The sequence below is a fragment of the Salvia splendens genome, chromosome 9 (assembly GCF_004379255.2).
Source record: "Salvia splendens isolate huo1 chromosome 9, SspV2, whole genome shotgun sequence".
Taxonomy (NCBI): Eukaryota; Viridiplantae; Streptophyta; class Magnoliopsida; order Lamiales; family Lamiaceae; genus Salvia; species Salvia splendens.
This window is the reverse complement of record NC_056040.1, coordinates 6,652,306-6,666,483: the sequence shown is the minus strand read 5'-3', so window position 1 is coordinate 6,666,483 and position 14,178 is coordinate 6,652,306. Positions and strand designations below refer to the sequence as shown.

The 14,178-nt window shown below is 38.6% G+C and overlaps 2 protein-coding genes across 2 annotated transcripts; both read right to left on the bottom strand.

Moving 5' to 3' along the window:
• Positions 1–2,644: 2,644 nt before the first annotated feature.
• On the bottom strand, positions 2,645–4,583 carry LOC121747015 (acyl transferase 5-like). The gene is made up of 2 exons (XM_042140994.1): positions 4,176–4,583; positions 2,645–3,594 (listed from the first exon to the last, which is right to left on the bottom strand). Exons 1-2 carry the CDS (start codon positions 4,581–4,583, stop codon positions 2,755–2,757), a joined length of 1,248 nt encoding a protein of 415 aa, XP_041996928.1. The 3' UTR covers positions 2,645–2,754.
• Positions 4,584–5,123: 540 nt separating this feature from the next.
• On the bottom strand, positions 5,124–11,333 carry LOC121746617 (ABC transporter B family member 21-like). Its single transcript, XM_042140518.1, has 9 exons — positions 10,989–11,333; positions 9,669–10,066; positions 8,665–8,903; positions 8,051–8,576; positions 7,692–7,965; positions 6,734–7,605; positions 6,321–6,587; positions 5,980–6,243; positions 5,124–5,857 (listed from the first exon to the last, which is right to left on the bottom strand). The coding sequence occupies exons 1-9, from the start codon at positions 11,281–11,283 to the stop codon at positions 5,210–5,212; spliced, it is 3,783 nt and encodes a 1,260-aa protein (XP_041996452.1). The 5' UTR covers positions 11,284–11,333; the 3' UTR covers positions 5,124–5,209.
• Positions 11,334–14,178: the final 2,845 nt, after the last annotated feature.

Genomic DNA, 14,178 nt, shown 5'->3' with positions numbered 1-14,178 from the left:
TTCTTTAAACCCAAAAATATGGACTATTATTTTTTCTCTCATTTTCTCTCTTACTTTTTCTTTTGATTGTGTATTAAACTTGTGTTGTTTTCAAAATCTCTGTTTTTATTTTTATGGAAAAAATGTAGCATAGTAGTAGTATATAATTACACAATCAACGTAATAGTTTGATTTTGTAAATGACGGAACAAAAAAAACCAGAAATTTTAAGGAACAAGACAAAGAAAGAAATAATAAAATAAAAATTAGAAAGAGACAATAAGAGTAAATTAAACTCTGATAAAGAACAAAATTGCATTTTTAAAAACCACTAACATTCAGAAACAACAAAATTCTATTTTTATAAGAATGACTAAAGTCATACTAATATTCTTGACGACTAAAACATCTTTACCGACATAGTGAAATATTTTCTTTATAATAAATTATAGATGGGTAATTTAAGCCAGCCAAAACAAATAGTATATATATTTTTTATCAAATTAGTGATGGTCAAACAAGTAGACCTCATGTTTTAGGGCTCTACAGCTCATATATCCATAATGCATCAACTTTCATGCCATTTTTAAACATATCATGCATCTTATTATAGACATCCTTTTATTATTATTTTTAGGAGACTGTGTTTAGAGTGTCCACTATAAGGTGGACACGCCCAATAGCCCCGCCCCAGTTTTTGTCTATAGCCCCAGTTTTGTTGTCCATAGCCCCAAAATTCTATTTCCGCCACTATAGTGGACACTTCCAATAGCCCCAAAATTTTATAATTAAAATAATCGCATTATAAATAAATAGAAAATTAGGTAATTATTAGGGCCGAATATTCGTTGTATTTCAAACCGATAAAATTTTACAACGAATATGTAAAATAAAATACAACTAAAAAATCCGCCACCGCCTACTCGGTGTCGGAGTCGGCTTCCTCGTCGTCTTCTTCTTCACCTCCTTCTCCTCCTTCTCGTCTTCTTTTAGCTCCACAGCCATGCCAACACCTTCATATACTAACATGGAGTAGATTAAACAGAAAACCGAACACTTTCAATGTTTAATTATTGCTGTAGTGGAATAGAAACACAGCTAGCAAAATATAAACCCCAAAATCAAGCAGCTCTAACATAGTAAGGAAGAAATTTACCAGTAAATTAGCAGCAGAGAAGCTCAAAGGAGAGATTTCTCGGGACCGGCGAATTCGCCGCGGCGGTGCACTCCACTATAGCCGCCGCGCCTATAGGCGCGGCTATAGACCCCTCGCCGCGACATCGCCGCGCACACGGCTATCGCGCGTCCGCCGCGTCTCCCCCCCCTCGCCGCGTCCACCCCCGGGCCGGACACCTTCTCCACTATAATCCGCCGCCCCACCGCCGCGCCTCGCGGCTACCGCCGCGCCTATCCATAGTGGATGCTCTTATGCTTTCCATAATAGTAAAAGATTTATGGGTTCGTATTAAATTGTGTGCGTTAATTTATGAGCTAGTGCGTTCCCCAATATCAAATAATTGATAAATAATTAATATCTTATTTTAATAGTCCTGCGAATGTATCAGTTCAAAAATAAATATTATAATCAAAAGGATGGATGGTAATAATAGCGAAGGCTAAATTCAATGGAAAGTTGGAAGTTGGGGCATCACCACCACAAATAAAAATGTATTTTTATAATTTGTAATGAGACAAGAAATTAAAAGTGCCATTAAATAAATAAAAGGTCGCTGATTCGCTATTTTAAAATGCAGATCACGTCTTATGAAGTTAATAAACGTGGTAGAATGTAAAAAAGTTTGCAAGAGAATTGAGAAGAATAATTCATTTATTTAAATTGCATCACATTATTTCTATGTATAAATAATATATGGCTATGCTTTTTTTGTAGGTTAGGCATATTTCAATTAATTATTTAAGTTGTAATGAAATAAATAATTGAGTCAAAGTTGGTGGAGCGTTTACAATATGACTTTTCTCACAAGAATCTTCGCTTTCCTTGGAGAAGAAGCCTAACCCATACTGGGCCGGCCCACACTTGCATTTGATGTTCATCACAGGTAATCTCTTGAGCAATAAAGACACATTCCATTCTTTTAATAAATACTAGTAGTAATTTCTTAGATAAATTGAATGGATAAATAATGTAAAAGAGTGCACTAATAATGTACTATGCATTTAGCCATTCTGAAGATAAAATTATACACTGAGATTAAAAAAACTATACTCTTAATATTTCTTTAATTCACAATCACAAAACTTGTTTCTTCTAAATTGATTATATAGTTTTCGGTCATAAATTATCACATTTTGCTTACAATTCATAACTAGCCATATTTTGCATATAAATTACAATTTCGAATCTTTTTTAGTTACGAATTGACAACCACAGATATTTTGAGTCTTAAATTTAAGTTAATTCATGCAAATTAAGAGCAAAACAACACTTTAAAAGAAATATTATATTCGTCTCAAGTTAATTGAGTAGTATTCCAATTTAATCTTAAAATCATCACCTTCTTAAATCTTGTTCCAAAATAAATGCATCAACTAACTTGGGTGAAGAGAGAATTTAAAACATTTTTAAATTTTATGATTGTTAATACTATTATTTTTTATAATAACAAAATAAATATTTTGACATGAATAATCATTGCCCAGAAAAGATAGTGAATAGTATTTTATTTTCGAGCTCAGGCATGTGAACTCTATTTTAAGAACATTGTTTTCAAATTTCATCCACTCTTTCTTATCTTATTTTGTTCAGAAAGAATTTCAAGTTTGGAAGTTTTGTAGCAAAGCCGGAAGATGGGATATGTTGACGCACCACGTCATGAGCCGGGCCCCGGTTCGCGGGCGCGGCTGTGAGCAGACAATTCCGACCGGAATGACGCTCGACCCCTGAACCGGAACAACATGAACCGGGTTCCCCCACCCGTAGTCCACCTCCATGAACCCGAGTCTCCCCCACTCCGATATAAACAGCGTCCGGTACTCCAGCGGCGGCGCAAACGGGTCCGGCCCCGTCCGCGCCTCCGCCTTTCCCGTCCACTTTCGAAACTCCTCTGCCAGCCGCGCCTTCCCCTCCTTGATCAACTCCACCACCTCGAACACATCCTTCGCCACCACCTCCCGGCTCTTCGCCGTCACGGTCACCGGAAAAAAGCAGTTGCCGTAGAATCCCTCCGGTAGCGGTGGTTCCACCAGATTCCGGCAGTTGGCGAAGAAGACCAGCTTCACCTCCGTATCCTTGTCCAGCGCGATCACCTCCGTGCGCCGCCGCCACAGCGCCGCCGCCACCAACTCGAATGTGGAGCAATTCTTGCCGCTCCGTTGCTGGAATTCTCGCTTCAGTTTCTCAATCTCGTCGGTGGATACTTCAATTATGGCCGGCTCGAGCTGGTGGTCCGGAAGCAGTGGGAAGGACATGGGTAGGGGAACGGAGGGCGACGGCGGGAGGAAGTCCCGGCGCCACTCCGGCGGGGTGGTCAGCGCCGGAGCGCCTCGGGCCATTTCTCCGACGGCATTGAGGAACTGCGCGGCGCCGAGACCGTCGCATATGCTGTGGCAGAATATCAGCCCCATCACGAATCCGTCGCAACCAAATTGTGTTACCTAAAAACTCAAAGTTATGATTTAATTGTGTTACCCTTTAGAATGTATAGTAGATTTTTTAATTCGTATGAGACAATTGCAAAAACTACAAAATATTAGTTTAATTCACTACTTTTATAGTTATGAGATTCTAACGAAGTCTGTCCACTTATATTTGTACCAGAGTATCTATGCTGTCAAAATTATGATTTAAATGGTAATCGAACAAGTAATGGTTTAATTTGCTATTTTTGAATAGAAGCTATGGTTTAATTGTGTTACACTTTAAAATGTAGTACTAGATTTTTTAATTCGTGCGAGACAATTGCGAAGGCTACAAAAATTATGGTTTAATTTGCTAATTTGAGAGTCATTTGAATCAGAATTATGATTTAAATTATAATTGAGCATAAGTGCATAAGTAATGATTTAATTCGCTATTTTTGAACAAAAATAATGGTTTTATATTGTTACTCTTTAAAATGTTCTCAAATTTTTTTTTTGAACAAAAGTAATCGTATGAAACAATTGCAAAAACTATAAAATTATGGTTTAGTTCGCTACATAAATACAGTTAGAAGATTGAACAGAAGTTTGCGTACCTGCATTTGCACCAGAGGATCTACGCCGTCAGTCAGTGGCGGCGGAGGAGGCAGAAGCTTCTCATAAGGAATAGACATGGCGTCGTCCAAGTAATTAACATCATCCAAGGTACAATCAGCCAATGCATCCACCACCCAAATCCCATCTCCGGTACAAGCAATCTGAAGCTCATTCTCATCAGAAACAAGCAACCTCCCCGCCAGAGGATAGTAAGGAACCAACGCTTTGCCCAAAGCTTCGCGTATCACCTCCACCGCCGCCGGTCCATGTCGGAACACATGAAGCGTTCGGGCGTTGCACCGCAGCGCCGGCAGCCTGTCCACCACCGATAACTCGAGAATACCCGATGGCGTCGGCTCCGAAGGCGCAACCAGTCCCTTAGCGCGTGTTATCACTGAGAATTCCATCTCTGTTTTAATTGATTGGCCATGGAATGTTTTGGAAGAATTTTATAAGCAGAGTGTGAAACTGGTGCTTGGCTTAGAAGCATGCTCAATCTATTGTTTGTTGTTTTAAGTATTTCTATACTGCTAGTGTTAGGTGTGGGCATATTATACATGCCTTGCAAGCAAGCAAGAAATAGCCAATGCCAAAATTGGATCCATATCCGTTTCCTCAGAGTTAGAGGTAGAGGGAGGTTGGTTGCTAGTTTTAGGCTTTTCTTTGACAAATTCTTCCATAAAAGGTTGCTCGAGTAATATCCATACTGAATCCATTGAAGCTCTATCCTCTCTGATCTTCTTATCTTCCACAATAGTTTATCTGGTTTAGCAATGGCATTCACTTCAAATGTACTACTCCATAAACTAAGAATTTAGATAAATACATGCGGAATATAAAGGATTGAAGATATGTCTTTTCACAAATTGATATATATATCAAGTATAATGTATTGGAGTAATATAATACACTTGTGCAATTAAGGTATATAAAGGTACGCACTTGGCCTTTTATTTACTATCACAATCTGATCTATATCTATATATATTGATATAATACTTCAAAGTAAAAAAATTACCAAAAAAAATTTGAATCATGTAGCAGCCATATGCAATGCCACAAGTGATGCATAGAACCCATCTTTAATACTAATAAGTGAATCATGCTTCCCTTTCTCCACAATCATTCCATTCTTCACCACCGCAATCACATCAGCACTCTTGATCGTCGACAGCCTGTGCGCCACCACCACCGTGGTCCGGTTCACCATCACCCGATCGAGTGCATCCTGCACCACCCTCTCGGACTCCGCGTCTAGAGCGCTCGTGGCCTCGTCCAGCAGCAATATCTGCGGGGACTTCACAATGGCCCGCGCTATGGCGATCCTCTGCTTCTGCCCTCCCGACAGCTGGACCCCACGGTCGCCCACCGTGGTGTCATACCCCTGCTGCAGCCCGCTGATGAAGCTGTGGGCGTTGGCCAGCTTGGCCGCGGCCGTGATCTCGGCCTCTGTGGCGTTCCCTCCCTTGCCGCCGTAGGCTATGTTGTCTCTGATTGTGCCACTGAAGAGGACTGGCTCTTGGCTCACTAGTCCCATTTGTTGCCTTAGCCATTTTAGATTCATCTTCTGGATGTCGATTCCGTCAATGGTGATCACGCCTGAGTCGGGATTGTAGAATCTCTGGAGCAGGGCGATCACCGTTGATTTCCCACTCCCGCTCTCCCCCACCAGCGCCAGTGTCTGGTTAAAACACAATCACGTAAAAACATTGAATTTTAAGTTTTTAGCAACACAAAATAAATTCAACTTCAAATCATCATGATTTTAAAGAATTTCAAATAAAAATGATTTGTATGTTTTACCTTGCCACTGTGAATTGTGAGTGAGAGGTCTCTGAAGATTCTGATATTAGGCCTAGTAGGATACTTGAAGCTAATATGTCTTAGCTCAATTTCCCCTTTAAAATTCTCCAAGATGGTGCCAGATTCATCACTGGGATCAATGTTTGATCTTCTGTCTAGGATAGCAAATATGGAAGCTGTTGCACTCTTGGCCTTGCTCGAGTCCGGGGCAAACGTGCTCGATTGGGACACAGCGACAGCCGCCATGTTTATTGCAAAGAAAACCTACACGAACAAGAGATAATATCAATACAAGAAAAACGAGTATGTATGCATGTATCTTCCACTAGTGTAGTACTAACACGAAACACATCTTGGAACGAAGTCTTCCCGGACTCAACAAGCCGAGCTCCGGCATAGAAGGCTGTGGCGTAGGCGAAGAACAACAAGGCTAAAGATAGCCCGAAACCGGTGCCACTAATCAATCCTTGCTTTATCCCCATCTTCACTGGCCCTTCACACTTTTTCTTGTACATTTCCATAATCTTTTCCTCTGCACAATACGAAGCCACAGTTCTAATTGTTCCAACAGCATCGTTAGCCACTTGACTTGCTTCTTCGTACATCACCTAATAACACAAACAAGAGTTGAGACAAAAGACGTTTCATTTTAGGGATATTGGTCCTTGAAACTAAGAACTTTGACCAAATTAGTTATTTCTCACCAACTTTAAAATTGGTCTAGAATATCACAAATTTTACATTCTCCGCTAACCTTAGCATCAGCGCTGAATCCCATCATGAATTTGAGCTGGACATATCCATTGAGAGCAATGAGAGGCACCAATCCAAGAACAATCAAAGCAAGCTGCCAGCAAGCAAAGAAGGCTATAACTAGCCCCACAATTGCAGAGGAAAGATCCTGCACAATCTGCGCCAAAGCATCTCCAACTAGAGCTCGAATGGTAGCTGCATCGGCCGACAGCCTAGAGCCAATCACCCCACTCGAATTCTCAGCCTCGTCAAACCAAGCAACCTCCATGTTCACCACCTTCTCAAAACACATCATTCGGATCCTCCTGATGAGCCTGCAACCCGCCACGCCAAAGAAGTATGTCCGTAGCGGGTACGCCACCAGAGACACCACTCCCAAAGCCACAAACATGACAGCCCAGAACTTGGAGTCCTGCCTCATCTTGTGAGGCGGCTCGTAGAATGTCTTGATCACAAGTGACAGAAGAATGCCAAAAAACGGGACTATTGCCCCGTTTACAACCGCAGCCAAGGTGCCAGCTAATAGAGCCGGCGCCTCTGGCCTGTTGAGGGCGGCCAGGCGCGACAGAGGCACCTCAGGGTGCTTCTTCTTGTCAGAAACAAGCTCCAACTCCTCGTACTCGTTCCTCGAAACACTCACCCCTCTGGATAGGCTAAAAGAGATGGATATTGAGTTGTGGCTTCCACTTCTGAACCTGGATGATCTCCGACTCATTAGATTCGCGAGCGTCGGCTTCTGGCTCGCTTGCCTGCTGTACTCCTCCGCATAATCTGGCTCCTCCATTTCCTCAGTTTCTTCGTTACTCGATTCCTGTAGCCTTATGAGCTGAGAATAAGCGCCTTCCGGATCCTCCAACAATTCTGTGTGGGTGCCTGCGTGTCCAGATTGTGAGAGTCTCTAAATAAGCAACCAAACAGTTTATAAACAGTATAATAAGCTCTATCAAATAAGCACATACCTTTCTCAACCATCTTTCCTCTATGAATGACTGCAATCATGTTAGCATTCCTAACTGTGGTTAGGCGATGTGCAACTATCACGGTCGTCCTGTTCACCATGATCCGATCAAGCGCCTCCTGAACTACTCTCTCTGACTCTGCATCCAGCGCGCTTGTAGCCTCATCCAGAAGCAAAATCCGCGGATCCTTCAGAATAGCCCGGGCTATGGCAATCCTCTGCTTCTGCCCACCGGATAGCTGAGTCCCGTGCTCACCAACCCAAGTATCCAATCCCTGCACAAACATGTCCATCATTCACGATTAATCCCACAGCCTATCTAACCAATCATGCAAAGTAAAACATTATAAACAACATTACCTGCGGCAACTTATCAATGAATTTAGCAGCATTAGCAAGCTCGGTCGCTCCTCTGATCTCTTGATCAGTGGCGCCATCCTTGCCATAGGCAATGTTGTCCTTGATGCTTCCCATGAACAACACCGGCTCCTGGCTCACGAGCCCGATTTTCGACCTGATCCACTTGAGCTGGAATTCCCTGAGGTCGGTCCCATCGATCAGAACCTGACCACTCTGTGGATCGTAGAATCTCTCGATGAGACTAACCACGGTGGACTTGCCACTCCCACTCTGTCCTACCAACGCGGCAGTGGTACCACGTGGGATGCTGAGAGAGAAGTCGGTAAAAATGGGCTCATTAGGCCTAGCTGGATAACTGAAGCATACATCTCTCAGCTCAATATCCCCAGCAATGTCGCTCAACACTTTCCCCCTGCTGTCGAATGGATCGATCTCCGGCTTCCTGTCAATGGTCTCGAACATCTTGTAGGCCGCGGCTCGTCCTGCTGCGAACGCTGTCAAGCAGGGAGAGGCTTGCCCCAGAGACCTGTGTGGATGAAGAATTGGATTTTATTTTTATTTTTTTGAAATTTGAGATATGAGCTTGTTGAGAGAATGAGATGATGATAACTCACAGTGAGCCGGTAAGAACTGCGACGATGACTGTGAATACTTCACCACCGGAGTGGCCCTTTTCAAGAATCATCTTGGCGCCGTACCAAACGGCCAAGCCGTAGCTGCAAAACATCATGAACATGACGGCGCCGAGGCCGAGCCCCGTGGCTAGGCCTTGCTGCACAGATGATTTGTAAGCGCTGTCGAGAGACTTGTTGTACTCACTCACAGCCCTCTTCTCCCCTGTATACGAGGCAACCTGCCCACGCACACACGTGTAGTTTTTAAAATTTTAATCTTGTAAATTTATTTGATAAAGTAAAATTTAATTTTAATGTGTAAATTTGAAATTTTAATAAATTATTCAAATTTTGTTCAATTTAAATTGATGTAGATGAAATTAGAGATTGATAACAAAAATGAATTAAAAATGTCAGTAGTGGGAACCATGAGAATATAGGGTTTTGTCTATCATCTATGTATGTATTGTGAACGTTTGTAATTTGTAACATAGCCTAAAACTTAACATAATACCATAATAATATTGGTTAGCTGAATAATATTGGTAAGACTCAAATTTGGGCCAAAGGTTTATGAGTGCTCTAAGATAAAACAATTAAAACTTAAAAAGTTTTCACTCCTGCCTAGTCTCATACTACAATTTTGTTTTTGCTATTGTAAAAAAAAGTAGTCACTCTTACAATTTTATTATTATACTAATAATTTTTAATTCACATAATTCACCTTATTTTTCCCGGAATTCACGGTCAAAAAACTTCTTAGTTGAGGATTGCATTAATTTGTGTACAATCGCAACCAAAATCTTCTTATAATGGCGAACTCACACTATTTTGCCATAATTTCACAATCACATACCTTTTTTTACTTGTGATCTGATCGTATTTTGCCTATACATAATTCACAATCACAAAAATGGATTATATTTTAAAATATCTTTATAGCTATGTTTATTTTTGATATAAGTATTCTTTTGAAAACTTGAAACGAAAGAGAGCATACTCACAGTTCTAATGGCGCCAATGGTTTGCTCCACCACAACCGCCGCAGCGGCATACGCGTTCTGGCCACGCGACGCCATCTTGGCGACCACTTGCGACATGACCCCGCCGGAGATCATCAGCGGCGGAATGGACGACAGCATGACCAGCGTGAGAAGCCACCCTTTCGTGAAGGCGATGATGAAGCCTCCGAAGAATGTCGCCATTAACTGCGCGAACTTGCCGACCTTCTCTCCGATGGCGTCTTGGATGAGGACCGTGTCGCCGGACATCCTTCCGATGACTTCTCCGGTGTGGACCTCCTTGTCGAAGAAGGCGATGTCTTGCTGCAGAATGGTCTGTAGGTAGAGAGTTCGGATCCGAGCGGCTTGTCTCTCTCCGGTGATCATCCAACATGCCACCTCTGTCATCATCAGTCACACATTCATATTACTCCTACTTCCCAAGAAGAAAAGGAAATTAAAGAAAAAGGTTTATACTATTAATTATGGATTAATATTGAAGAATTAATCAAAGAATTAAAACATGCCGTTATTTGCCATTAAAATCACGAAGAATATGTCATTTCTGGTTTTTCTACACATGATGTCGGGCCGGAGTGTGGGGCGCCAAGGCGACCGAATCGCCTTTATAATGCTGCAATGAATAATAAATTGAAGTTTTAAAAATTCTTAATTGTCCCATTTGATATAATTGATTTATTTATATTTTATTTTCTTAATTTTTTAGGCTCAAAATAACGTTGTTGTTTAGTCGTTTACTTATTAACATCACAAGAATTTTTATATATGCATCAATTTAACATCGAATTTATTTGAAAAATACCCATTATGAGACAATTTAAATTTTTTATAGGAAGCGTAAAAAATCAAAATGCGATATTAAAGTGGTGCACATAATAGTTTTTATAGACAATTATTCCTAAAAATGCTCCTAATACGAAAATAAACCACATACATAGATAGACATTCAAAAACCAAAAGCAACTCTATAATTGGGATGAAGTAGTACTTTTATGGATTTTGATATGAATGGCAAATTTCGAAGACTTTTGGGCCACAAATAAATGAATAATGATTAATGATAGATTTTGATGACATAAACTCACGCCATTTATTCACTTTCGGAGTATACTAGGATTATTAGTCAATCAGATTCAAAATATTCGAATTTGTTGATAAAGTGAAAATTGGACCATATACCAAATTCCAAAAATTACCACGTTAATACTACTTTGACCAAAAATACTAAGTCTGCTAAAAAAAATCTAAATTTTCGATATAATTCAAATAACCTCGACCAAATATATTTATACACACACTTACGAAGAAATGCTGAAGCTCCGCAGCCAAGCGCGACGTAGACCAGCTTAAGCGCGACCTTGCACACGACGGGGAGCACGTTCCCGGTCTGCGTACGACCAAAGGCGTCGGCCAGCTCACCGAAGAGCAAGGCCATGAGAGGCGGGTTCATTCCGTTGCCGATCGCACCCAACGTTCCAACCAACATGAGGATCTTATCAAGCCAATCCGAGAAAACGAATAATTTGTAGAATGCAACCACATTCTTCGCCTCCACACCGCCGCTGCCGTCTGCCAAAGCCTCTTCTTCTCCACCCATCTTTTACTTATTACAGTCGTGTCTTGCTTTGGAAATTGGCAATAAATAGTGATCAATTAATCAGTTTCTTGCCATAGGCATGAAAATGGAGATGAATGAATAATTAATCAAATAATGATGAGAATTATGTATAAATATATAGATATATATTGAGAAGAACGATTCAAGAGCCGGAGGAAGTGAATGTAAACATATATAGAAAAAGGCAGTAGCATAAGTTAGTTGGGTTGGCCGAATGATTGTATTTTTCTCAACGAGTTTTGAACACTGATTAATTTTTTAATCGATTTGGACTTTGCCAACACAAACTACCGATATTTGTTTTTTATTTCATAATTTAGGCTTCTTCTTTATTTGCAAAAGACATGTACACTCACTTTGAGCGTAACATGTGTGTTCATTTTATTTACTAATCATATGTTTATGCGTATCTACCAACATTTAATTTTCTCTGACTTTCTTTTTCTTTTAGTACTACAAAATCCAAATATTGAAAATTGAAACTCAATATTTTTGATTCACGAGAATAATTTTCGATTTCGAAATATGTGAAACATTAATATGATCAAGTCATGAATTTCTTCATTTTCAAGATTTTTTTTATGCAGCTATCAATTCATAGTTTCTGTAAGTGACATATATAGAAGGTCAACTTTGTGAAAAGAAAGTGGCATATTCAAAGTTCAAATCCCTCTGAAAAATAAGGCTAGGTTAAATATTAAATAAGGTGGTTATTAATTTGTTTTTCTCCACTTTGTAAGCATAGGTGACGTACAAATATAAAATAGAATAAAATAATTCAAAGATATGAAAGTAAAAGGCAAACTAAATCTTAGGTATCCTAAGAAATACAAATTATTTTGTCAATATCAATAACCTAAGTAAAACTTATCTACATGTATAAACTAAGCAATTTTTTGCATAAGTTATAACTAAATTATGGTGATTTATTTAATAGCAGTAATAGTTATTCAAAACAAAAACAAAAACAAAAAAACAAAAACAGAGAACAACCCAAGTATCCTTGATAACATAATAATGCAGAAAGAGGATGTTAGTCCTCTTCTACAAGACAGACAAAATAAACAATGTATCTCAAATAAATTAATGAGCAATGGAAGAGGACTACTCCAACCTAATATAATGCATGAATCAATTATATACTTATCTAATTTCAATAATCAACACATAAAAAATAGTAAAATGGTGAAGAAAATTTTCAACATATAGCGTATTCGTTTTAATAAAGTTATTATTACAACATATCTATCTCCAAGTCAAACTTGTTCCCTCAACTAAAAGATTCTCCAATTTTAGCCATACATTCATTTAATTTCACCACTTGAATTCAAAAGATAATAGTAGTAACTCGTTTGTATACTCTTATCAACATTCAAAATTGCTACTTTTATTCATGAATATTAATTTATTTTTGTTCGCAATTGTTAATTTTATCCATGATATACAGCTGTTACAGGTATTTATAGCAATTGTTACTTTTCTTTAGGAAAAAATGTCACTTTTTTCAAAAGCAATAGTGATATAAAATGTATTCATTGGTTAAAAAATTGGAGTGGGTGGATTCAATCAGTTACTTAGTTTCAGTACAATGCTAATTAAGATAGTCTCCTCCTATAATATCTCGAGTTAATTTAAATTTAAAAAATAATCCACCAATTTAATCTCAAGTAATCTAAATATTCCTACAATAGAGGTCCATCTTCACACGTACTACATATATTCAAGTCACATATAGCTGTAATTTTATTAATGTCGTGTGTGTGTATATATATATATTCCTTTCAAACAAAGGGGTGAATATGGGTTGGTGGAGAGACATATGACAACTTGTAGGATTTGGACCTAATTATAAAATTGATTTGGGGGGAGTAAATCCGTGTTGGTCTCTGTAATTAATTAATAATTCTATATAAAACTGAATTAGGTGTATTTATTGAATTCAAAGCCAATACGTTATTTTATCTTGCTACCAACTTCTCTCAATTTCAATATCTAGCTAATCCAGTATTAATCATTTGCTACACGTAATTCTTCTGATTTTGACAGCAAAAGTGAAAGACGTAGGTTCTGATTAAGAGAGTTAATAACAGATGCATTAATTAAATACACCACGTTTAGTTTTATTGTATACATATTAATTAGATGTTTAGTTCATTTTTACTTACTATTATTTTTTATAATAAATTAATTATACATTTCATTAACTCATTTAATTCATAAGTATTTTATTATGAAACTAATATAAAAATATAAGTCATAATCAGTTAACTGTCCCACCTATTTTTTTATACTCGTGAGAAGTTAAATGAAACATACATTCATCAAATGAAAGACTATACTACTATTAAATAATATAGTAGAGTCTAGATGGTAGGAAAACTGTCACTAAATTAATCACATCAATTCGCGTGACGTGTAAACGAAAAATGTGATGTAAGCACAAATATAAAACCACCGTTTTGAAAACCGAACCGGACCAGCCGATTCAATTGGTTGGACCGCAAACCGGTAAGTAGTCATGTCCGATTTGCTCATATAAACCGCCACTATATTGAGCTGCCTTGAAGGCTTGAACCAGTGCAACCGGCCGTTTGGACCGGATGAGCCGCGAACCGAAAACCGATTTTCACAAAAATTGCTTAAAACTTTGTTGTTAAGGAGGTTTGAACCCAAGACCTCTTGTCAAAATAGTAACACCCTTACCACTCCACCTCAATACTTTGAGTGATATAACCTGAACATTAACTAAATTTATATATTAAACGTGATAAATCTTTATTTACACTAACTTATAATCCAAATTTAATTAATAATTATTAATTACATTATATATAACTATATTTATCATTCACTAAATTTTATTGTTATTTATAT